A 26,529-nucleotide genomic window follows, 5' to 3' on the forward strand; every position below is an offset into this window, starting at 1 on the left:
TAATTTTCCTCAACAATGTTCAAACCTATGATGCCAGATTATGAAAGCTGTTGGGGTACAATTTATTTCACTATAGTGTGGCAGATGCTGTTGCCAATCGAAAGCCAACATGATTCAAAGCTCCTTCAAAGTTCAAAATTCCTCCGATAAAATTGATCAGCCCGCTGGTCTTGAGAGCTTTTTCAGTCACATTAGTTCTTTGCAGAAAAATCTCTTTCTCCTAGGTGGACTAACCCTAGAGACAGTGTCTAGATTTTGGCGCCGTAGGTAATTTTAATGCAAGGCATTTAACATAGAGGTCACAGATAAACTACAGTTTCACAACAAAGACCCCAAAGGCTTCGTACAGGCGTGCCCCAGGCGCGTGCTTGCGCATGTTATATCTGATTTAAAACCACTAGTTAGTTACACATAAATCTGGGTATAAATCCAAATAATTTATTATTGCGTATTTAACTTAGTCATACTTAGGCTACGTTATTTACTAAATTCATTTGTTTGCAGTCAAGGAACAATAAATGGAAAAATGTCGTGGTTCCAATTAAATGTTGTCTTGCCATCGTGGTGTAAACAGTAACTAGGTATAAAAGTAGATTTAAAGTAATAAGTCTAGTGTCTTCAATCCTGCTTCTGTGCTTGAAGTTATCAACTGAAGTATATCAGTTTCATTTTATGTATTTCGAGGAGCACACTTAACTTTAGATCTAAAGAAAAGGGTAAACTAAAAAAATCGGTTAAAATCGGATGAGCCGTGAAAAGGAGTATGTATAAAAGTAGACAAATTACCACCTTTATCATGCCAGCAAATCTACGATGAGGTATTCAGTGAGGTTTCTGTATTATTTATTCAGGTATCGAAAGCGCTATTGTAAAGTCAGGTGGTATCATAAAACATCTTTCACCACACTATCCATCCATTATCCGAGTGTTCAATAAAGCCCGGCGGCAATGACCTCCAGTCTTGCCTCCAGTCCACACGGAAGGCATTTGCCGTTGAGCGTCATCATCGTTAATCTTACGTCGATTTACCTCACCAATTCTCTATCACGAGCTTCCTTTCATCCTTACCTAGATGAAAGACTATTTATTTGTCCATTTATTTCTATTCTCGAATATTGCTAGGACTTCAAGGAAACTAAAGCTTAATTCGTTATAATCTGCCAAAATGCACTTCACCTGCACAGTCATGTGCATTGCGGAGTCTACATCTCCTGAGGACCTTCTGGTTTGGGAGTGAAACGCCCGATGAGTGGGTTTCACTCGAACTTACGAAAGTTTGCAGAAACAAAATAACCACCGAATTGGTGGTTTAAGGAATTTATTTATCTATCCCTTGAAATACCCTATATAAAATCTTAGTGGGAAACCGCTGCGCTGGAGGGAGCTGGTTTAAGATGTCTTTTCGAATAATTCAACTTATCTTTGGTGTAGAACAAGAAAATCTCTTTCTTTCTTGCATTGAGAATCACCAGGAGCAATTGAGTACCTGTCCTTTCTTGACACCTGACATCCATCTTCAACTCAATATACCAAATCGAGAGCAAGACGATCCATAGTAGATATTATACGGCTGCTACCACATAAGGAGTTATCTGGGCCGATTGATGAATAAATCGCTGGAGATTGATCGCTCGCGCAGTTGACAACACTACGCTGTCTTGGATCTTAACTTATTGACTTATCATGGAATGTTTGAGTGACTTTCTCATTCTTCCTCTTTGGTGCAATAAGCGCTTTAGTCGTGCGGGCATGCCTCTGGGGTCGAATCAATTTGTATGGTTAATCAATTTCTAAAATAGGAAGAGGTTCTCAATTTAATATCGCGTAATCCCATAAATAAATAAACTCTGATTGAACAGCTTTTAAACAACATAGAGATTAATCTCGGGTATATTAATTTTTTCATCCATCCAATAATTTTAATACAGCGTAAGTTTTCAAAGCGAATACAAATACAAGTCTTTTCCAATTTACGATGAAAAACGTAACACATTTCTTGTTTCCTGCTTGCAAACTTTAGTAGGCGCTACAATAAGTTCAATTGTATGTAAGTATGTATATTATATCTACATAATGTATATTCAAATGTATTGATAATAAAGAAGAATCGATAAATCACCAGAGTCCCTATCTACATCTAACATTCTTTCACATATATTAAGAGGGCTCTCTCCGTCACTCGTTTCATACAATCGTAGTTCCAATTTCATTTGGAATATTAAGCAACCAAAGTCCATGAAATTTTGCAGACATATTATAGAAACTAATATCTGTGTCTGTGGTGTTTTAGATTTTTCTAAAAATATGTAGTTTTAAAATTACAGGGGCTCAAAGATTTGTATGTAAATTTTTAAGGCCGCGTAACTTTGAAATTGAATATTTTAACAGAAATCTGGAAAACCACAAACACAGATATTAGTTTTTAGAATATGTCTGCAAAATTTCATGGACTTTGGTTGCTTAGTATTCAAATGAAATTGGAACTACGATTGTATGAAACGAGTGACGGAGAGAGCCCTGATAACAAAGTGAAAAATAGTGTCACTTGTTATTCATTCTATCGCCAGTGTAGTTTCGATCGGTAGCTGTGGTAGCAACTTTCAAATCTATATAACCGTTAACTATATTCTTAATAGTGCGCAAGTCAACCCATTCCCATTTACATCGGCTACTACATTTTTGAATGAAAGGTCCCCTTATCTCAGTTCTAGGTCGGCTACTCGTTTTATTTCTATTACGTATACCGTATGATAATCACCTCTCGGACACTTACAAATACTAATTGATAAAACGGCTTTAACTGTTATGGGTGACTGTTCATGAATAAACATATCCACTTCTCCCGGGTTTGGTATCCTAGGAATTATTGTGGTCGAAGTTTTGACGCTGATACTTTCTTTATTTATCAAAATTGGAATCTATTTGAGGGAAGAATTTTTAGACGCATTCAAAGTCTAAGTACTGGATGGACAATGCAAGCTAATTACAATAAATTGTCATAATGGTAGGACTTTGATCTTTTCGATCTTTGAGCAACCGCCGAGTTTCTTGCTGGTTCTTCTCGGTAGGAAAGGCATTCCGAACCAGTGGTAGATGCTTTTGACGATTCAAAAGAACTTGTAAAAGTCTAATTGAATAAAAATATTTTGAATTTGAATTTGAATTTTATATACTTCGTTTTAGTGAAAGGTAAGTAGGTACGGTTTTTTTGATGCAGAGGGATTTGAAAGCCTTAGAATAAAAACCCAGTTAAAAGCATTAGTTGGTAAATGTGTCCATCCACAATGACACTTTAAGCAAATTTAAAGTTACACTATTCATAAGCAAGTTGTTATCTTTAAATTCAATTTTCGATAGGTGAAACTTACTTACTAAACAGTTTCTAAAATAGTATGCTACGTAGGACTGAGGATTTTAGTTAGTTTTTGCTTTTTAGTTTAGCCCTTCGTAACATATGTAGAAATATAGGTTTTTTTAATTCTAATGTTTTTGGGGTTAACTCAAAAACTACACTGTGGGGTTAGGTGTTTTTTGTAGTAAAAGGACTGTTATGTAGTATTAATGAACTGTAACTTTTTGTACAAGGACTAACAAAATAAACCGATGTATCCCCTGTTATAAAACAGTATAAAATGTTTACGACGCCCAGATACCCCCTATAAAAGCTTACATAAATAAAAACCCCCATAAAACTTTAATTGTTCATTGAAAAAGTATAAAACATAGATATTTAATAGCGATTTTAATCTCAGATAGCTATTTTAATCTCATAGACAAACCGATACCTATTCTAGATATACCATAATATGATTATTATTAGTTTTTAATCCCCGACCCAAAAAGAGGGGTGTTATAAGTTTGACGTGTGTATCTGTATATATCTGTCTGTGGTATCGTAGCTCCTAAACGAATGAACCGATTTTAATTTAGTTTTTTTTGTTTGAAAGATAGCTTGATCGAGTGTTCTTAGCTATAATCGAGGAAAATCGGTTCAGCCGTTTGAAAGTTATCAGCTCTTTTCTAGTTTTCTTATATATTAATTTTTGTGTTGAAGGTTTTTTAAATTTTGAGTCATAACGTGTAGGTACATTGTACCTACACTGACTTCTCTGAGATTTCTGAACCGATTAGAATTTTTTTATCCTGTCCTTTTCCAGACACAATAAAGTCACGCCGAGTTACCGAAGTTTTGTCGTAGTGATTTGAGGTCAATCTTAATATCATATTATAAATAAAACACAAAAATGTTTCTATTTATCCGTTATAGACTTTAAAACCATCCAATCGATATGCTGCCCGATGAAGTGAATTATGCGAAGATGATTTTAGACCAATAAAAAATGCACTAGGCAATTTTTTTGGCGTAGTAGTACACGCGTGGTATCCGCTAGTATTGAATATGTATCATCTTCCACGCTCAATGTGTGCATTTGGGGCCAATGTGACTATGGGCGATGCGCATTCCCCTTTGTATAGATTATAGAACGACGTATCTCTTGTGTGTTCTAACCATAACTTCCAAAATATTCAACTCTAACATCTTTACACCTGAATGAAGATCATATTTTGAAAAAAGAATAAAAAACTCTCAGGGCTGTAACCCGATATTGCGCACGCATAATCTGTAACGTTTACGTGCCAGCGGGTCGGATAGAATGACGGTTAGGGTTGACCCACCTTGCTCAGTAAGGTCAGGTTTGTTTATATTCTGAATGTATTACGTACATAACTAATTGATTTAAGGCCATTTTGAAGTCAGCTAAGAAAATATATTTTTAACCAAATTCTGGTTGGTACCTACCTTTTGGTAAGAAAAATTATTTAGTTATTCAATTTAATTTTCGTATAAACCACGAAATTTAAACAGTAACTGCGTTACAAATGTTAAAATATCAGCTATTGTATTCTTCTTCCATTGTCTTAGAATGTGTATCTATCTATCTAGCATTAATATGTTTGACAGATTGGTTTGATTTTTAGGCCTTATTATACAGATTGAAAGCAACTATGTCTGAAATGTTTCAAACGTTAGTCACAACATTTCTCTCCCTCTGCCATTTCTCATTGCCAAAAGTCTTTACCTCTTTCTAAGGAATCCTTCTTAAATTTAGTTTTCTTAATTTGTTTGATGCTTAGTGGTTTTAGTTTTGAACATTCAACTTAAAATCAGTTGACAACCCTAATCAACATAAAATTCTTTGACAGTCAAAAATATATCTTGTATCCCTTTTAATAAAGTGTATATTAGCACTAAGCAAACACCTTTAAAACTCAATAGAGTAAAATAATATCGGAAAGACGGAACCATCAGCGGTTTTATGAACAACTTTAATGATGCTGTTCTGTTATTTAATTTCAAACTAAACTCAACCTTTCTCACTAGAAATAAGATTTATAGTTGATTGAACTAATGGTTACAAACTAAGTGTCAAAATGTTATGTGGCGGGCGGTCATAGCGTAGATATCAAATTTTGGAAACACAAGTTTAAAGCGACAAAGCTATTGGTGTTAAATTATTTTTTATATCACCTGTACGACATTTATCAAAACTGTTCACTGGAAACTCTCCTTTTTTCGATATTTTTGACGTTGTTGTAATAAAAATGCATAAATCATAACACCTATGGATGTTGAAGGGTTAAAATTTTAAATCTGATAAATGCAGGTATTTCTGTAATTTTTATGTTTCGGTTTCATCATGATCAACTTTTCACCGGCTCACTACTGAGCATGGCTATTTTCTTAGAATGAGAAGGGTTTGGCCGTAATCCACAACGCTGGATAATTTTTATGTTTAGTTTGTAAACTAGTTATTACATATACACTAGCATCTAGATGGAATTGAACTCTCAAACTTCAAATACGTCTTGGAATATTTTATGACTTATACTACAATATTATAAACATTGAGATGGGTGCATGATTTTCAAAGAACCAAAAATTAATTTTCTTAACGTTATTAGTGAAATCTCTTCGTATAGATACCTATAGTTTCTATTAAGTTATTTTTTTAAAAGTTGTTTGTGAATTCTGGCTGAATAAATTGTTTTCATTTTTATTTTTTCAATAGATTGTAGTAGGTACCTACTAGAACTTTCAGAAGATCAAAATACTGATATTCTTCAAAACATAAGGCCGTCTAGTAGAAAAGAAACTGGACGCAACATCAAAGTCATTGACCGATTGACGGGTCGCCTTGTAATTAACAGTCGATACAGACGTGTTCATATAAAATCGATACATCGATATCTCACATTTTGTCGATACAATTAACTCATTTGGTCCGCGGCCCATTCTTTGACGTAACTTTTTTTTCTTCACCCCTTTATACTGAAGACTTTGGGAATTGTTTTATGGCTCTACGTGTTAAGCTGTACAGTCATTATATTGCCTTCTTAACCTTTTTTATCCCATTTGACGAAACAATTGAGCCTTCATACTTTGGTGTCCTAAATTGGCGGAGATAGCTAAATCGATTCGTATAATTAATATCGATTATATTATACAAAAATCACTCTTATTTCCCAAGGATAATGACTATCGATTCGATAATAATTAGGTACTGTATTGGAAAAACTTAAAATATTTATTGGGTTACCTTATTTAGAACATACGGTTTTGTTTATAAAGTCTTATTATATCGTATGCAAAATTAAACCTAAATGCAATACCATAAAGCTGGTAGAAGGAACAAATATTTTTAGGCAGGTGTTACTATAACAATCGGTTACAGAATTTAATTCGTGACCTAACTACTAACTAGGTAACTTGTAACACATAGCGCAAAATTTTCTGGTTAGCCCGGTGATAATACTAAAACAGATTTTTAAGGATCCTAATTTGCGCAATATAGGCACAGACCTATCCAAAGTCTTATCTCAAAGCAAATTCATCGATATCCGTGTCACAAAGCGTGCTGGTGAAGGTAGACGGACACTCGCAGAGACCATTCACACATGCTGGGCCGTTGTGGCACAGACGTCACGAAGAATCGTCGGTATATGATGACGAACGCAAGTAGAAAATAAGATGCTCTTGAATAAGATTACGTACCTCAAAGCACATTCATCGACGTCCGTCTCACAAAGCGTGCCAGTGAAGGTAGGCGGACACTCGCAGTTGTAGGAGTTGAGACCGTCCACACACGTTGCACCGTTCTGGCAAAGATGTCCGGGACAGTCATCGATGTCTATCTCACAGTTCTGACCTCGGTAACCTGGTGGCAAAAGAAAATTTCAATTTTAAGCAGAATTTTTATATCGTACTATTGGAGTTGGATATTTTATGTAGAATACTTTTTATACCGGAAATTCAGATAGTAAGGAAAAAGGTCTTGATTTAAATGTATGTGATACAGTTGATTATGGCCAAATTTGATCTTATTATTATGTACCCATTAAACTTCTTTTATTAGTAAAAAAAATTAAAGGGCTTGACCAACCCAATAAGAATCAAACAGCTATAATCAAAAACTCCCTTTTTCAACACCTTGGCCCTGAAAATATATCCGACTACAGAACTCTTGGTGCGTGAGTCTGACTCACACTTGGCCGGTTTTTTGGTATATAGAAGCCACAGAGAAGCCCTTCCTATCTTAATGTGCGCATAAAGGCTATGATGAGATACGATATTCATTCGAGAGCCTACAACCTTTTCCAAACTACTCGTACGTTTTCACAGAGCGATCAAAGCTTTTATTGTTGTTAAAGATTAATTACGCTATTTGACCGAGTGTCGAAATCCCCGCGTTGCATGGGTCCATACAACGGCCCATACACGCACTATTAGCAAGTCGGCAGCCTTGTTACCTTCATTAGCCCCCCGTTCCCACGCGCACATGTGGAGCACTCGTAACTTCTGTTTACGAAGGAGGAAAAAATTAAAGACAGCGCTTAACCGCGGCGCTCTCTCCGTCACTCGCTCCATACAAACGTAGTTTGATTCCCAATCACACTTGGTGTAATGTAGACACGTTCTAAAAACGAATAAGTATCTATATGGGTGCCTTGCCCTCGGCAACCTGGGCGGTCTACCCGGCTTCTGGAGCGAGCTTTGATGGCTGGAGTGAAGACTTCGGCGGATAAGGGCAACGCACGCACAACAGACGGAAATGTTTAAGTACGGAAACCAGCCCAGAAAGAAGAAAGAAGTGAGTGGCTTGCCAGATTTTTTGTAAGAATAACAGCTAGTTTCAAAGTTGCACGTTTTTAAAGATTTGTATGTAAATTTTTGAGACCGTGTTACATTGAAACTGCATATTTTAACGGGTATCTGGAAAAGCACAGATATAAATATTAGTTCCTAGAATGTATCGATACATAGTGTTTGAGTGGTTAGTATTCAATTGAGAGCCAAATTACGTATGTTTGAAGCACACTACGAATAAACTTCTCTTAAATCTATCGGCAGTGGTAACTGAAAAAACACGTGAAATAAGCCATGCTGAAATGTAAGCGATGTATCGTAAAAGAATGCCAGGGTATGTGAATTTGGGATTTTACGAGTCAGATCTGTTTGTTTGAGTATGATATGTGTTAGGCAGATAAAATTTGTTTGCTTGCTTTGGTCAAAGAATGGAAGATTTTTATCCCACGGATAGTGGGCTATATATGTGTGTTTATTTGTTTGTCACGTAAAAACTATTTAATTATTTGAGTTGAAATTTTGCAGATCAACACAAACAGTTTTTCCGGGACAAAAGTAGCCTATGCCCATTACCGGATGCAAGCCAGATCGATCGTGCAAAGGTAACAGACAAACAGATGCACTAACGTATTTATAATATTTTTATTTGATTGTATTAATTTGTAAAATCAAAGTGTAAGGACCTTTAACTCAAAGAATGAAGGTTATTATTAGGTTCCTAAATAAAATTAGAACTTAAAAGGGTTCATTGTATCCTCCGAAACTGTCATGGACATCTGGTCCAATTTATTTTGTAATATTCAAATTAATGGTGGGTCATTAGCACCAGAGTATTATGCTAACATCGTTAACGCATTATGCTAAAGGCAAACTGGATTTGGAACACATTTGGACTTTTTGCAAGCCCACACTTGGCGTATTTTTAACCGACTTCCAAAAAAGGAGGAGGTTCTCAATTCGTCGGGATCTTTTGTATCGTCGAAACTATAAACTACGTAGGTAGGTATAATATAACGAGCTGATGCCGTGAATTCGCGTGGATTTAGTTTCTAATTATCCCGTGGGGTGGGAACTTTTTGATTTTCCGGGATAAAAATAGCCTACGTGATACGTATCCAGGTATTTAACTGTAACCATGCCAAAAATCACGTCGATCCATTGTCATGTTGCGATAATAAACTAACAGACCGACAAACAAACACACTTTCGCAATTCTGCCCTTCATATTGAAAACACAGCACTTGCAAAATAACGTTTCGGAGAAATGGACTCCCAAGGAGCTTTCCGACACGACAAAAAATAATTTTCAGGAAAATTTTCATTGGAAATATGTTTTTCGATAAGGATTTTGGCAGAACTTGCATGAAAATTTTAGCTGTGCTAAGGAAAAGTGTAATTTATAATATGAAGGGCAGAATGATATTATGGATAGCGCAGTTGTCGTGTAGAAATCGATGAGAGGTGATTTAATAAAATTGCCATACTCCTACCAACTAAGCCCGCTTCCATTTTAGACTGCATCATCACTTACCACCAGGTGAAATTACAGACACACGTATAGATAGACTGGACGAAACTACAAGAGCTCCTTATTTTATTACGTAACCCTATATCCCATTTTTTAGAAATTTTAACCCTGAGAATGGTATGCCAAGGCCCTAACTCTTATTACTTTCCCACGAGAGTCAATCTTTTCACCCAGTGGTAATACTTTATTTGCTTTACAAAATCTTCAAGTGTTAATGTAAAACTAATAGGTAACAAATTACTATCAAAATGAGCTTTATAGAGTGAAATTATCATTGATAGCAATAATAACATACAAATTACCCATTATCAAAACATTGCCCCATAAAATTACTTCCAAGATTACATTGCGACAACTCAATATCATCTCAAGAGTGGATTAGAAGTAGGTACATAGGTAGGTATTAGAACACCATTACATAAACATTGCTTACCCGCTGTGGTTCAATCGAATGTGCACTATACTGTTTACAAACAGAAAACTGTACACGCTATTATAGTTCTTATATTATGTGAAGTGTGAACTTCTAACATCGAAAGTTCCTTGAATGTTTTTATTTAAACTTCAGTTTAAGTCGACTAGGTACGTTACAAGCTTCACCGAATTTACTAAGAAAAAATATATCTACACAATTTTAGTTTGTTCCAATAAAAGAGAGAATTTATAATAATTTAAAACAAATATTTTACTCATACGTTACCTAGTTTAGGGTTGCTAAATACATAGTTTTAAATTTTTTATTACATTTTTAAATTCGAATAAACATAGTTTGGCTCGCAATTATTGAATATTCACCAATGAAACTCAATAAAACAACTAAAAATCCTGTATATTTTAAGCCCCATCCCGGTTCTTAATACGGTATCTGTCAAAAATAATATGTGTCAAAAATAAATAATGTCTTAGGAATTATTAAATAGTAGTATCTTCCAAAATACGTGAAATCCAAGTCCTTTGTTAGTTTAAAGTGTAATAAGAATAAACATTTTAAATTATCGAATAAACTAAAAAAGCACGTCAAATCGTTGTGACGTCACACGCCAGTATTTCATAGAAGCTCGCATACTAAGCGCTTGTTTTGACGTTTGATAAAAAGATACTGATTTGACTACTTATCAAACACTGGATTACAATAATTTCACTTATAACTCTAATGTGGACACTGAATACATAGCCTGGACGTTACTGAGGCTGACTAAACTCAAGCTACGTGTTCAAGTTCAAAAGTATGTTTGGAAATTGTGTTTTGACTGCACCATTAACATATTATGTGTGAGAGTGTGTCCGCCCTTCTTTCCCATACATATGGAGATATAATTAATACACGGAAGCTGCGACTCTATTTTAACACTTGTCGCACATCTAGGGCTGCCAAACTTGTATTTTTGAGTGGTTATTAAGTTATAGCTGGGTGTGTTATTTAAAACTGGTGCAATTATTATTTTTATGGGTGCAACTTTTTGGTGGATTTTTGGAATATTTGATTTTGACTCCAATCTCAAGATTAGTAAGTGATACGCAGCTAACATAAAACATTATTTTTAACCCCCGACCCAAAAAGAGGGGTGTTATAAGTTTGACGCGTGTATCTGTGTATCTGTGTATCTGTGTATCTGTCTGTGGCCTCGTAGCGCCTAAACGAATGAACCGATTTTAATTTAGTTTTTTTTGTTTGAAAGGTGGCTTGATCGAGAGTGTTCTTAGCTATAATCCAAAAAAATTGGTTCAGCCGTTTGGAAGTTATCAGCTCTTTTCTGGTTTTCTTATTACTTTTATCCCAGGACCACCAGAGGTTACGTATTTTCTGACACAGGAAATATGTACGATTGAGTAGTGTTAGTAAGTACTAAGAAAGCATGCCTAGCCTACGTGCTAGCTTGCTTAGACGGCCAATTTTCAGGTAACTGATAATCAAGGTACATAAAAACATTACTTACCTCACGTAAATTCTCCAAACTGATTTTTACGTATATTTTAGGCAATATCCTTTACAATGTGTCGCCAATACTCCCAGACACTTCCCGCGTCGGCCGTATTGCTTTGCAGACGCTTTAAAGCTCCCAAAATAAGTAATTACTTAACTGCACGTAAATTCTGATGCTCCATTTTTTTATATATGTCTACCAGACAACTATTTTAAAACCTTTTACAAGAAGACAGACCGATCCAGAGGGCCAATCATCCCCTAAATTAAATTTTAATGCCTCTGTGGGTTTGAGCGCGAGGGCATCCTTATCTACGCGCATGAGACTGAGTAAGACATGTATTAGGATATATTGACTTCTCTCTCACTCTATTATAGTTTACTTATGTCAATTAATTATTAATATTAAAAAAAAATCAGCTAAAAATTAAAAAAATTGGAGAATTTACGCGAGGTAAGTAATGTTTTTATGTACCTTGATTACCTGATACCTGAAAATTGGCCGTCTAAGCAAGCTAGCAGGTCTGTAGGCATGCGTTCTTAGTACATACTAACACTACTCAATCGTCCACATTTCATTCGTCAGAAAATACGTGACGGCTGGTGGCCCTGGGATCTTTCACTATTGTAACAGAGGTTCATAATATTATGTCAATTGGCAAATGTCAAGCTGTCAAGATGGACGTTGCCTAGATACATAATTATTTATTTGAAAATAATGTTTTGGAAAACTCCGATACTTTGGATCGTAGGCGCGGAGTTTCTAATTTATAAAATATTATAATCACAGTTAAACGAGAAAACATCAATTCAATTATAATATCCAACAGTCAACCAAAGGCCACGAACAATCAACCCAAACCCAAACCATAGTCAAACTATTTTTAGGGTTCAGTAGGTATCTATAGAAAAAAAAAACATGTTGTAGCCTCGACTGTTGTAGACGTGTAGGTGTGCATGGCACCATTAAATATCGTAGGAGGCGATGACCCTCCGCGCGGCTGAGGTTCCCGCATCGTAGTCGCTTTGTCGCGCAGGTTTGGATGATTGGCGCACCTTCTTTTTATTTTATCTGCTTGAACTCAGCTTATTTACTTTGACAAAATACGTTTAAAATTCATCATCATCAGAATCAACCCATCGCCGGCTCACTACTGAGCACAAGTCTCCTCTCAGAATGAGAAGCTACCACACTGGCCAAGCACGTATTGGCACACCTCACGCACCTTTGAGGGAGCATTATGGCCAACTCTCAAGCATGCAGGTTTCCTGACGGTGTTTTCCTTCACCACTTCGTTGTCTGTTTGTGTGTCATCTTTCAAGAGAATCAAAACTTATAAATTGGGTACTTCCCGTTTACGTAGAATCATGAAAGGCAGGTAGCAATATCTTATAGCCCAAGCACTCTACTCCTGTGGCCCAAGTAAAGAGAAAAATCCGACAACTGAATTGTCATTACATAAAAAAAACTTGTACGGAACTCTTCATGTGTGAGGCAGACTCGCACTTGACCGGTTTTTGAAAGTTATGTCAAATAAAAATTTGACATGCAATAACAAACAAAATGAAATACAAGCCACTTTATTCCTTATTTCATCGGGTGAAAGTCGATTTCAATTTAATCGTAGGTATATCTTGAAAAGCGAACTATTATACGACTACGTAAAATGGGTACATTTTTAAAGCAACAACATGTTAGAAACAGATATTTCGTGTTGGTCATGTTAAACTATGTGAGTCATTCAGATAATTCTTGATTTAGTGATGTTCGGTCAAAAATATTTCATGGAACATATAATTAACATAACATTGATGTCACTTTTGAAGAGATATTAGCTGCCTTATTGGATTTATATTATTATAGAAATTGGGTTTTAGAATGGCACAAATAAACGGTAATTTATGAATAAAAGTTTAAAAAGCGTGAAATAAAAATTAAATTAAAAATTTAAAAAACCCCCGACACATAAACCTCTAAAAAGTAAAAAAATAATAGGTAAGTATGTATGGGCCCTTTAAGAATAGTATAAATAGTAAAGTTTTTATCCAAGCGTTCGTTGCGTCGGGGGACCGCTAAAGACTATTCTTTCTACAACAGATGACTTTCATAGTTCATGATAGGTAGCGGTCCCCTGGCGCAACGAACGCTTGGATAAAAACTTTACTATTTATACTATTCTTAAAGGGCCCATACATACTTACCTATTATTTTTTTACTTTTTAGAGGTTTATGTGTCGGGGGTTTTTTAAATTTTTAATTTAATTTTTATAATTTTAAAATAATACACCATAATTTAAACTTTCTTCTTCTAGTGCTATCTCCTATCGTAGGTGGGAACTCATTAAGGCTAACTGGATTTTGTTTATCGCTGCCCTAAACAGTGATCTTGTACTGATGTTGAACCATTGGCGAAGGTTCTTAAGCCAGAATTGAAACTTACATGCACAAATTCACAGCGAAATACTTTACCCACTACCTACTTTAGTAGCTAGGTACGGTGGCAGACAGACGTTAAAAAAATTGAGTACAACTTAGTTATTATAGGAAAAAATCCCAAGATAATTATTTAATCAAACAAAATACTCATAACATTTGTAACGACGAAGTGATAAAACAAATAGGTACATCTTGAAACTTTTTGACAACCCTAATGTGACAAAGTGACATGATGTGACAGCCCTATATTACAAGTTATTTTTTAATAATTCCAAAGCATCTGCTTATAAATCAAGCTTTCGTTTGTCTCTTCGGGAGCAAAGTCCTCATTAAAGAATTTATTGTTACAATAGAAGAAAATATCATGTTTTTATTATCTAAACCTGTTTCCGCGTGAATGAGATGGTGAATGAAAATAATAATACTTATTTATTGAATCAGGGTCAATACAAAACTTAAAGCTAAAATTTTCCTATAGCGCGGTATATTATCTAAAAAAAGTCAGAGAATGCAATATATTTTTGTGCTAAGGAGGCTTGATAAATTCAAATTCAAATTCAAAATGTTTTTATTCAATTAAACTTTTACAAGTGCTTTGAATCGTCAAAATAATCTACCACTGGTTCGGAATGCCGTTCCTACCGAGAAGAACCAGCAAGAAACTCGGCGTTTGCTCTTTTCAAGTACATATTCAATTTACAATAATATGCCAAATATGATAAACTAGCTGATGCCCGCGACTTCGTTCGCGTGGATGTAGGTTTTTAAAATTCCCGTGGGAACTCTGATTTTCCGGGATACAAAATAGCCTATGTGCTAATCCAGGGTATAATCTATCTTCATTTTAAATTTCAGCCCAATCCGTCCAGTAGTTTTTGCGTGAAGGAGTAACAAACATACACACACACACACACACATACAAACTTTCTCCTTTATAATATTATATAGTGTGATAAAAGTCAAGTTTTAGTTTCCGTACATAATAATTATGAACATCATATTTTAGTTTTGGGGCAAATATTTCTTTTCCGAACTAGAACATTGCAATAATATATATCAATATCACTTGCTTTAATGGTGAAGAAAAATGTGAGGAAACCTGCATGCTTGAGAGTTCTCTAAGTATAATGGTCTCACAGGTTTATGGAGCCTGTCAATCTGTACTGGGTAGCGTGGCGGACTATGACCCTCTCATTCATAGAGGATACCTGTGCTCAGTAGTAGTGGGCCGGCGATGGGTTTAATCATGATGATGAGATGATGATGTAACTCTGCATTATTGTCGCAATTCAAGGGGCAAAGGTAGCAAAATGCCTCATCATATTTATTACGTGTGAATAATTTAGGAAAATCATTATAATTTGGTGAGTCAAGTGATTTTTGCAACTTCCTGTACGCGTAATAAAAAACCTCTAAAACAATAGGTGTAAGGTCAATAATTGCGTGCGTAAAAGTGGTGAGAAATTGTTGTCTTGTGCATCCTCGATTTAGCCAGGTAAATGTCGCTTACATCATTGTTTTAAGCGAGATGCGAGGTTCATTAGATCTGTTATGAAATGTGAACGAGTAAACGATTTCAGTATGTAACGCGTAGGTAAAGGCCGATTCACACCAAGCACGTACACATGACACGTGCGTAGTGACGCGCGTAAACCCCTAACACACCGGGTTACGCATACGTCCACGCTTTACGCAAGCGGTGTGCCATGTTTCATACAGTTCTATACATTACAACGCAATGGTACGTACGTGTACGCTTACGCAGCCTGTGTGAACGAGCTATAAGTGACTGAGTTATGTTTTTAGGTGAAAAAGAATAGTTACTAAAATTGAGAATAGCAATTCATGCAGTACAACTTAGGTACATAGTACTTAGTATAACTTTATATTATACTCACTTTATTTTAAAACTATATTTATTTTTCTTGAAAACTTGGCTACGGGCGGCGTGCCGGATTTAGCGAAATCATTCGATTCATTCTCCAATCAAATAGTTCACCGACCTATCTAGTCTTTCTTCATGCAAATTAGAGAGAATGGCTTTGTTTATATAATTTCAAGGATAGACAGATATATTATGGTCAATCTATTTCTCTAACAAAAAAACAAGATTAGCACAACGTTCGTTGCTTGGTAGACTTGACCGATACATAAATAGTGTTATTTATAGGCAGTTTATATTTTATAGTGCGCTTTCGAGCAGGCCGCGTCGTGGCCGCCCCAGGCCACCACAGACTAACTTACTGTCTTGTAGACACGCAACACGCATTTTTCTCTATTGTTGGACCTTTTCTCATGCGTACTTATTCGAATTAACGGACTAGAGGTCTAAGGGAGATGTAAATAACAATTGTTTGACAGAAATCCCTACTATGGGTATACTTAGTTACCTACTATGCATTCGGCAGGTCACAGGAAAGTTTATTAGTTACATTACTTATGTATTGTACCTAGATCCTATATCTAATTCTGAATATTGTATTTAAGAGCAACTGCTTATTAGTGTGTTGCCGGCTTTTCTCCGTAGAATTTACTTTCAGAATCATTGCAGTTGTAGAGTCTTGGCATTCCTATCATTAGCGACTTAAGTATGAACTAAGCATTCGCAAAGCAAATAGGTAAACGTATTACGGTAGTTAAGAAATACGGTGTTTCAGAATTAGAATTAGTTTCAGTAAATAAGAGATGAAAGTTTGCACGAAAGTTCGTCATTTCTCAAGTTATGAAAGTTGGTGTTTGGGCTTTTGGGCAAAAATGAAGAAGTAGACAGGGTCGATTTTTAATTAAGATACAAGTTAGCCCTTGACTGCAATCTCACCTGGTGGTAAGTGATGATGCAGTCTAAGATGGATGCTGGCTAACCTGGTAGTGGTATGGCAGATTTTATTAAACCCACACTCATTTGGTTTTTACGCGCTAACTCGCTAAACTGCTTGGCGGCACGGCTTTACCATTAGGGTGGTGACTAGCCACGGCCAAAGCCTTCCACCAGACCAGACCAGAGATTTAGAAAGTATAAAATTCCTAACGCCTGCCGGTTCAGCTAATCAGTAATATTCGCACTCTCTATATTAATATTGGTCTATCGAGCTCGATCGGCCGGTCGATTTACATAACGTTTTCGGCTTATCTGAACAAACAGTCTTTGATTGTGCGTTGCGAAATAGTTTAGCGCTAAAATATGTGAGAAACGAGCGTGAACTTTAACAAAAGCACAGGATCTAATAATTAGGTATTATGTAAATTGTGAAAATTCTGCTCGCAACGTCTAAAGCTTCATTTACGCCAGAGCAACATAGTGCGCCATTGCTGCATGTCACTCGGACACATGAAAACTCAAAATGCAGCAAGAATTTTACTGTAGGGGACTGTCATCCCGTTATATTCCAATTCTCCAGCACGATGCAGCATGTTATCTTGACATAAAAAAGCTGTCACATGCTGCTCAAGGTTATTAAGTATTACTATTATTTTTTTAGTTAAAAAATGGCCAATTGTTACTTAAAAATTACTTCTCGCCAAACTGGTAAGCCATTTTTTTGGTGAGTTGGTTCTCTTAATAATATAGTTAAATTATCTTTAGCATGCCTCTATAAATTGAACCTTAACTACCTTATATAACAAAAAATGTTTCCATTTGTAGCATACCGCATTGTCGCATGTTGTTGCTTCGGGCGTAAAGCAGTCTTAAGTAGGCTCTGAACTGTAGGCAATCTTTTTACTGTAGGTAGTAGATACGGTGTCTAGTCTAGTAATCAATCTACCATGCATGGCTTATATTTTACAGAGACTGTAAATTAAAATGTTAAATAGGTACCTAACTATTTCGTTTAAGAAACCCATGATTTTGGGCAACTTATACGAGAATAATAGTGTTGAAATATTTAATACAAAATTGCTAGACTAGGACTACCATGCAAAATTCACAATGCATAATGTGAAAGTAATTTTGTCTGTCTGTCTGTCCATCTATTTGTTTTTTTACCATAGATGCTTTTCACACCTAAAAACACGATATCTCTGTCGATATTGATCAAGAAATTAATTAAATTCGACTAAAAACCGTTATATTTTTATATCAGCCGTAGGGCCCAATTTTAGTAAGCAATAAAAAAAATTATCACCGTGTATCAAGGTAGTTATTTATTCTGAGATCGATGAATTTAATTAGAACTAATTTATTACCATACGAGAAATTAATTTCCAAAACCAATTTACCGAAACCACTAATTTCGGAAAATAGTCATAACATGTGGTGATAACATCGAGGTATCGAACGATGTAAATGCCTCCGGTTCAGAGGTCAAGAGGCGACCCAATGACAGGTGTGGCAATAATTGCTAGCACACAGGAACTAAGCATAGACAAAGTGAACTAGGGTGTGTGAAATCGAATTGTTCCTATCCGTCCCCCTAATCTGTCCCCCCGGGGGAACGGATCGGAATAAAAAGTTCGATCCGTCCCCCTACACGCGACGAGGGGACAGATCGAACTAATTCTTTCCGAACTGTCCCCCCGCTGCTTTCTTAGGGGGACAGATTGGAATAAAAAGTTCGATTTGTCCCCCTGCCACGGACGAGGGGACAGATCGAACTAATTCTTTCCGAACTGTCCCTCTGTTGCCAACGAACTAATCGAAAGAATCAGACAGATGAACAAATTATTCTTATTATCTGTACGCCAAAATAAAAATAATTAAGCATCTTTACTATTACGCTATCAGTTACCGCTATTGTAAAACAAACAGTGGATTGCGTAAGACTTTATTTACACTGGATCAATACTGTAAAGTTAATAAATGGGATCTTAACGTTTCTAAATACTTTGCCGTATCTTTTACACGTAATATGTATATGTATATGATCTATTTGTGAAAACTTGTTATTAGCTTTAATTTTCTTCTGCTCTTATCTATTTACTCTGTCCAATTAGCTGTAAATCTCACTTGTAAAAAAAAATTTGAAGGAAAAAAATTGTACAAAACACAATACAATAATTTTTATTTACTATCATCATTTTTATCCAGGCCTGAATAATAGTACATACTGATTCTCTTTTCATTAACCCCCGACCCAAAAAGAGAGGTGTCATAAGTTTGACATGTGTATCTGTGTATCCGTATATCTGTGTATCTGTCTATGGCATCGTAGCTCCTAAACTAATGAACCGATTTTAATTTAGTTTTTTTTTTGCTTGAAAGGTGGCTTGACCGAGAGTGTTCGTAGCTATAATCTAAATGAGTTCAGCCGTTTGAAAGTTATCAGCTCTTCTAGTTACTGTAACCTTCACTTGTCGGGGTGTTATAATTTTTTAATTTACACTTGTTCACTCACAGTTTGATAAATCATAGTATAATATTTAACGTAAAATCAGTCTTCTTCGCCTTATACGCCAACGTAACAATCTTTAGATCAAATTCGTATTATTAACAACAATTAGAAATTAACTAAAAGTATTTAACTAAAACTAAAAGATAATTTGGCAATCTCAATTAAAAATAAAATAATTAATAAAATCAATCAATCGATCGTCAGATAAAGTGTTAATTAGTCAAGTCAATGAAGATATAAAAAGCCAATCTTCGGAAATCCTCAGAAACAGCTCCCATTTTAATTTTTTTTAAAGTTTCATTTTTTTTTAATATTATTTAAAATCAGAAACTTTTTGAAGCTGGGAACTAAGTATTAATATTTTTTAAACCATAATAATATGTATGACATCTATACATGATGTCCAGTAAAACGTTATGATACCATTGAGAGGTTGTAGAGGAGGTCAAATGCTGTAAAATGCCCTCTAAACACCTATGGACAAAAAGAGCCCGTTTTTGAGTTCATTAATAAAGTTAAGGGTCATTTGATAGCATTTGACCTCCTCTATAATCACTCAATGAGAATGTAGCGTTTTACTGGACATCTATATCATTTTACTATGTAAATATCATATTATATAGTTTGAAATAATAAGAAATAAAATGTATATATATATATATATATAGTTCGGAAAGAATTAGTTCGATCTGCCCCTCGTCCGTGGCATGGGGACAAATTGAACTTTTTATTCCAATCTGTCCCCCTAAGAAAGCAGCGGGGGGACAGTTCGGAAAGAATTAGTTCGATCTGTCCCCTCGTCGCGTGTAGGGGGACGGATCGAACTTTTTATTCCGATCCGTCCCCCCGGGGGGACAGATTAGGGGGACGGATAGGAACAATTCGTGAAATCTAGGTTTGATCCTGAATCGACGATATCTACATTAAGAGGGCTCTCTCCGTCACTCGTTTCCACTCGTTTCATACAATCGTAGTTCCAATTTCATTTGAATATTAAGCAACCAAAGTCCATGAAATTTTGCACATATATTTTAGAAACTAATATCTATGTCTGTGGTTTTCCAGATTTCTGTTAAAATATTCGGTTTCAAAGTTATGCGGTCTTAAAATTTTCATACAAATCTTTGAGCCCCTGTAATTTTAAAACTACATATTTTTAGAAAAATCTAAAACACCACAGACACAGATATTGGTTTCTAGAATATGTCTGCAAAATTTCATTGACTTTGGTTGCTTAACATTCAAATGAAATTGGAACTACGATTGTATGAAACGAGTGGAAACGAGTGACGGAGAGAGCCCTGTTAATATCGTAAAGAGGTATTTGTAAGTTTGTTTGAAGGAAGTAATTCTCTGGAAGTACTGAACAGATTTTGAAAATTCTTTCACCAGTAGGAAGATACATTATTCCTAAGTGACATAGGTTATCTTTTATCTTTAAAAGAATTAGAGATCCCTACGAATAAGATACCCGTGCGATGCCGCGGCAGGTCGCTAGTATCAAGTATTGGGCTATGTTGACGTAAAATCAAAGAATAAAAATTAAATTAAAAATTTAAAAAACCCCCGACACATAAACCTCTAAAAAGTAAAAAAATAATAGGTAAGTATGTATGGGCCCTTTAAGAATAGTATAAATAGTAAAGTTTTTATCCAAGCGTTCGTTGCGCCAGGGGACCGCTACCTATCATGAACTATGAAAGTCATCTGTTGTAGAAAGAATAGTCTTTAGCGGTCCCCCGACGCAACGAACGCTTGGATAAAAACTTTACTATTTATACTATTCTTAAAGGGCCCATACATACTTACCTATTATTTTTTTACTTTTTAGAGGTTTATGTGTCGGGGGTTTTTTAAATTTTTAATTTAATTTTTATTTCACGCTTTTTAAACTTTTATTCATAAATTACCGTTTATTTGTGCCATTCTAAAACCCAATTTCTATAATAATATAAATCCAATAAGGCAGCTAATATCTCTTCAAAAGTAACATCAATGTTATGTTAATTATATGTTCCATGAAATATTTTTGACCGAACATCACTAAATCAAGAATTATCTGAATGACTCACATAGTTTAACATGACCAACACGAAATATCTGTTTCTAACATGTTGTTGCTTTAAAAATGTACCCATTTTACGTAGTCGTATAATAGTTCGCTTTTCAAGATATACCTACGATTAAATTGAAATCGACTTTCACCCGATGAAATAAGGAATAAAGTGGCTTGTATTTCATTTTGTTTGTTATTGCATGTCAAATTTTTATTTGACATAACTTTCAAAAACCGGTCAAGTGCGAGTCTGCCTCACACATGAAGAGTTCCGTACAAGTTTTTTTTATGTAATGACAATTCAGTTGTCGGATTTTTCTCTTTACTTGGGCCACAGGAGTAGAGTGCTTGGGCTATAAGATATTGCTACCTGCCTTTCATGATTCTACGTAAACGGGAAGTACCCAATTTATAAGTTTTGATTCTCTTGAAAGATGACACACAAACAGACAACGAAGTGGTGAAGGAAAACACCGTCAGGAAACCTGCATGCTTGAGAGTTGGCCATAATGCTCCCTCAAAGGTGCGTGAGGTGTGCCAATACGTGCTTGGCCAGTGTGGTAGCTTCTCATTCTGAGAGGAGACTTGTGCTCAGTAGTGAGCCGGCGATGGGTTGATTCTGATGATGATGAATTTTAAACGTATTTTGTCAAAGTAAATAAGCTGAGTTCAAGCAGATAAAATAAAAAGAAGGTGCGCCAATCATCCAAACCTGCGCGACAAAGCGACTACGATGCGGGAACCTCAGCCGCGCGGAGGGTCATCGCCTCCTACGATATTTAATGGTGCCATGCACACCTACGCGTCTACAACAGTCGAGGCTACAACATGTTTTTTTTTTCTATAGATACCTACTGAACCCTAAAAATAGTTTGACTATGGTTTGGGTTTGGGTTGATTGTTCGTGGCCTTTGGTTGACTGTTGGATATTATAATTGAATTGATGTTTTCTCGTTTAACTGTGATTATAATATTTTATAAATTAGAAACTCCGCGCCTACGATCCAAAGTATCGGAGTTTTCCAAAACATTATTTTCAAATAAATAATTATGTATCTAGGCAACGTCCATCTTGACAGCTTGACATTTGCCAATTGACATAATATTATGAACCTCTGTTACAATAGTGAAAGATCCCAGGGCCACCAGCCGTCACGTATTTTCTGACGAATGAAATGTGGACGATTGAGTAGTGTTAGTATGTACTAAGAACGCATGCCTACAGACCTGCTAGCTTGCTTAGACGGCCAATTTTCAGGTATCAGGTAATCAAGGTACATAAAAACATTACTTACCTCGCGTAAATTCTCCAATTTTTTTAATTTTTAGCTGATTTTTTTTTAATATTAATAATTAATTGACATAAGTAAACTATAATAGAGTGAGAGAGAAGTCAATATATCCTAATACATGTCTTACTCAGTCTCATGCGCGTAGATAAGGATGCCCTCGCGCTCAAACCCACAGAGGCATTAAAATTTAATTTAGGGGATGATTGGCCCTCTGGATCGGTCTGTCTTCTTGTAAAAGGTTTTAAAATAGTTGTCTGGTAGACATATATAAAAAAATGGAGCATCAGAATTTACGTGCAGTTAAGTAATTACTTATTTTGGGAGCTTTAAAGCGTCTGCAAAGCAATACGGCCGACGCGGGAAGTGTCTGGGAGTATTGGCGACACATTGTAAAGGATATTGCCTAAAATATACGTAAAAATCAGTTTGGAGAATTTACGTGAGGTAAGTAATGTTTTTATGTACCTTGATTATCAGTTACCTGAAAATTGGCCGTCTAAGCAAGCTAGCACGTAGGCTAGGCATGCTTTCTTAGTACTTACTAACACTACTCAATCGTACATATTTCCTGTGTCAGAAAATACGTAACCTCTGGTGGTCCTGGGATAAAAGTAATAAGAAAACCAGAAAAGAGCTGATAACTTCCAAACGGCTGAACCAATTTTTTTGGATTATAGCTAAGAACACTCTCGATCAAGCCACCTTTCAAACAAAAAAAACTAAATTAAAATCGGTTCATTCGTTTAGGCGCTACGAGGCCACAGACAGATACACAGATACACAGATACACAGATACACGCGTCAAACTTATAACACCCCTCTTTTTGGGTCGGGGGTTAAAAATAGGACTACTGTATGACTACCAGCGTCAAATGTACTAAAATAAACATTTGACGCTTGCCAGTGACGTCAAAGCTTCGACGTTTTGTCAGAAGTTCCCTAACTGCGTGAACCTGTATTGTGATAGACTAGCGAACCGCCCCGGCTTCGCACGTTTGAAACTTTAAAATGGTTATTGTCGCGGACTTTAAGGGTTTTAAACTTTTTGAGAGGAACTATTCAAATAGACATTGTTTACTTGCAACTTTAACTGGCCACTGGACTGGGAAATAGTACAAGTCCGTGGAGTGTGGAACAAGAGATTCATGTCCAGAACTGGACATTCATCGATTGGTACGACGACACATAACTATCTCAAGAGAAAATTAGGAATTTAATAGGAAGCCTAGAGTTGTCACGAGACGAAGCTGTTACTAAAATAAATTGAATACTTGAAACAGGCATTTTCCCATAAAAAGGTATACAGTCTTTATATAGTAGTGGATATAGAAACTGTAGCTAAGTAAGGGAAATTGTTCGAAGAATTGACACCGTTTCGTCAACCCGATAAGTAATTTAACGGTTATGTTAAATTAGGCACATGATTGACCGCGTGCCTGTGTAACTAGCAGTAGGTAGTGAAAGAGCCCATGAGGGCTAGATCTTCGTTATTTTATAAAAGCTCAAAGTTTCTCTGTGTTTCCAATACAGGGAAGAATGATCAGCAACTATGAAGTTTGGATCCTTGTGGCTTTGGGTAACAAAGGTGTAAAAAATCTTACATCAAAGTACTCAGCCTTACTGATAAACGAAAGCGTGAACAAAAAATTCAGGTGTTAGGGGATGTCCTAAAAAAACGCACCGAGACAAAGGCGAAGTATTTTTCGTTGATAGTAATTTGGACCAGTCCAAATGGACTCGACTGGTCCGGTCTGGTTCAATGAGTCAAATGAAATAGTTAACCTGTGACTTTTTTCTCATTTTACTCTTTGGTGGCCAAGCCGTAACGTCCTCAAAATACCTCAAATTTATACCACGGAACGGAATAAAGTTAGCATAAAGTAAATAACTTACCAGTAGGACAAACGCACTCATATCGTAGTTGGTCCAGCTGCGTACATCGTCCTCCATGCAAACAAGGGGATGGTTCACACGGGACGTACTCCGTGTCACAATCCCGGCCCGTGTAGCCAGGCTCACACACGCAGGTATAAGACCCGTGGGTGTTGAAGCATCTCCCGTGGTGACAAGGACCAGAACCGCTCGAGCATTCGAAGACGTCCTCAGTACATCGCGAGCCAGTGAAGCCAGGTGGGCAGGCGCAAGAGTAGCCAGCAGTCGTTGTATTGTCAGCAACGCAACGACCTCCGTTTCTGCAGGGCTGGGATGCGCAGTGGTCTTCGTGTGAGCATTCTTCGCCTGTTGACAAGGAAACAATTTCAATGAATTTATGTACAACGTTTATGGGACACAAATAGATAGTTTTGGATCCATATTTGAAAACAGATGATGCATGGTACTTGGTAAACTGAATCTGATTGTGTAATACCTTGAGTTAAAATGTTTTCTAATTTCAAACCCATAAAGCGTTATCAAATATTATGGTAATTAAAATTTACATCCACGTCCAAGGAACTCACAACGCACTAAAACGGACGCTTTAATCAAAATATTTTCTCATAAATTGGAATTCAAACCTAATTATCCGGAGATGTGTGAAATAGATCCAAAGGATATGGCTTAATTAGCAGCCTTCATTTCTTAATGGCCATCAATCAACAAATCAAACCTATCCATATACAGCTCATTAAGACTTCATAGTTATTAGAAAAGGCAACACATTTTTTACCGAATAATTTATTATGTCAGGCTATTATATTATTTTTCTCAAAAAAATTATGGCTGAATACGCGAGCGTATCTGAATACGATAAGAGGATCACACTAATATTATAAAAGCGAAAGTTTGTATGTGTGTGTGTGTGTGTGTGTGTGTGTGTGTGTGTGTGTGTGTGTGTGTGTATGTTTGTTACTCCTTCACGCAAAAACTACTGGACGGATTTGGCTGAAATTCGGAATGAAGATAGATAATATCCTGGATTAGCACATAGGCTTCTTTTTATCCCGGAAAATCAAAGAGTTCCCACGGGATTTCGAAAAAACTGAATCAACGCGGGCGAAGTCGCGGGCATCGGCTAGTAATTAATAAACGTTACAACTGTACACAATGTATTCACCAAATACTTAAAATGTAAAAAAATGTTGTATTTCGCAATAACTGTTGTAGAAAATTTTCAAAAGAAAAATAAAACCGACTTCAAAAACGACAAACACTAAAAAGAAAAAAATAACTTTTGTTTAGCTACACGTGTAATGCACCTAGGTATGAAGTCGAGCGAGCATATTAAACAAAATTAGAAATCCAAGAGTGAAGCTCGCCCGACTTCATACCTAGGTGCATTACACGTGTAGCTAAACAAAAGTTATTTTTTTCTTTGTAGTGTTTGTCGTTTTTGAAGTCGGTTTTATTTTTCTTTTGAAAATTTTTTATTTCACAATTTTTAGTGGCCCTACTGTACTATAATATGCTGTGCCCAGTTAAAACCCTACTGTTTACTAAGCTATTACACTGATCGCGAGCAATTTGCTCCTATCCATTGAAGAGTTCTGTTCTCCATCTCCCAAGATATTCATCAGATCTTCACCAAATTTATATGGGACCACCTGCACAGTATACCCTTTCAAACAAAAAAAAAATTTTTCAAATCGGTCCAGAGGTCTTTGAGTAATCGGGGAACAAAGATAAAAAAAAAAAAAAAGATCCCGACGAATTGAGAACCTCCTCCTTTTTTGGAAGTCGGTTAAAAATTTGTAAAGTATTATTTTTATAGATTAAAAATACTTATTGCTGTTTCTCAAACTACGTACTTAATAAAATACTGTGGGAACTGTTTGATTTTCCGGGATAAAAAGTAGCCTATGTCCGTCCCCGGGATAT

General features: G+C 36.0%; 1 protein-coding gene across 4 annotated transcripts in view; it reads right to left on the minus strand.

Annotated features, from left to right (window-relative positions):
* Positions 1–26,529, minus strand: part of LOC123864416 (neurogenic locus Notch protein) — a 184,776-nt gene that overhangs the window by 32,883 nt on the left and 125,364 nt on the right. For all 4 annotated transcript variants that reach the window (XM_045904814.1, XM_045904815.1, XM_045904813.1 and 1 more), the window contains exons 4-5: positions 24,607–24,951; positions 7,055–7,217 (exon numbers count right to left, since the gene is read on the minus strand). In XM_045904814.1, coding sequence (XP_045760770.1) covers positions 7,055–7,217; positions 24,607–24,951 — 508 coding nt within the window. The remainder of the gene's footprint in view (positions 1–7,054; positions 7,218–24,606; positions 24,952–26,529) is intronic.

The sequence above is a fragment of the Maniola jurtina genome, chromosome 4, assembly GCF_905333055.1.
Source record: "Maniola jurtina chromosome 4, ilManJurt1.1, whole genome shotgun sequence".
NCBI lineage: Eukaryota > Metazoa > Arthropoda > Insecta > Lepidoptera > Nymphalidae > Maniola > Maniola jurtina.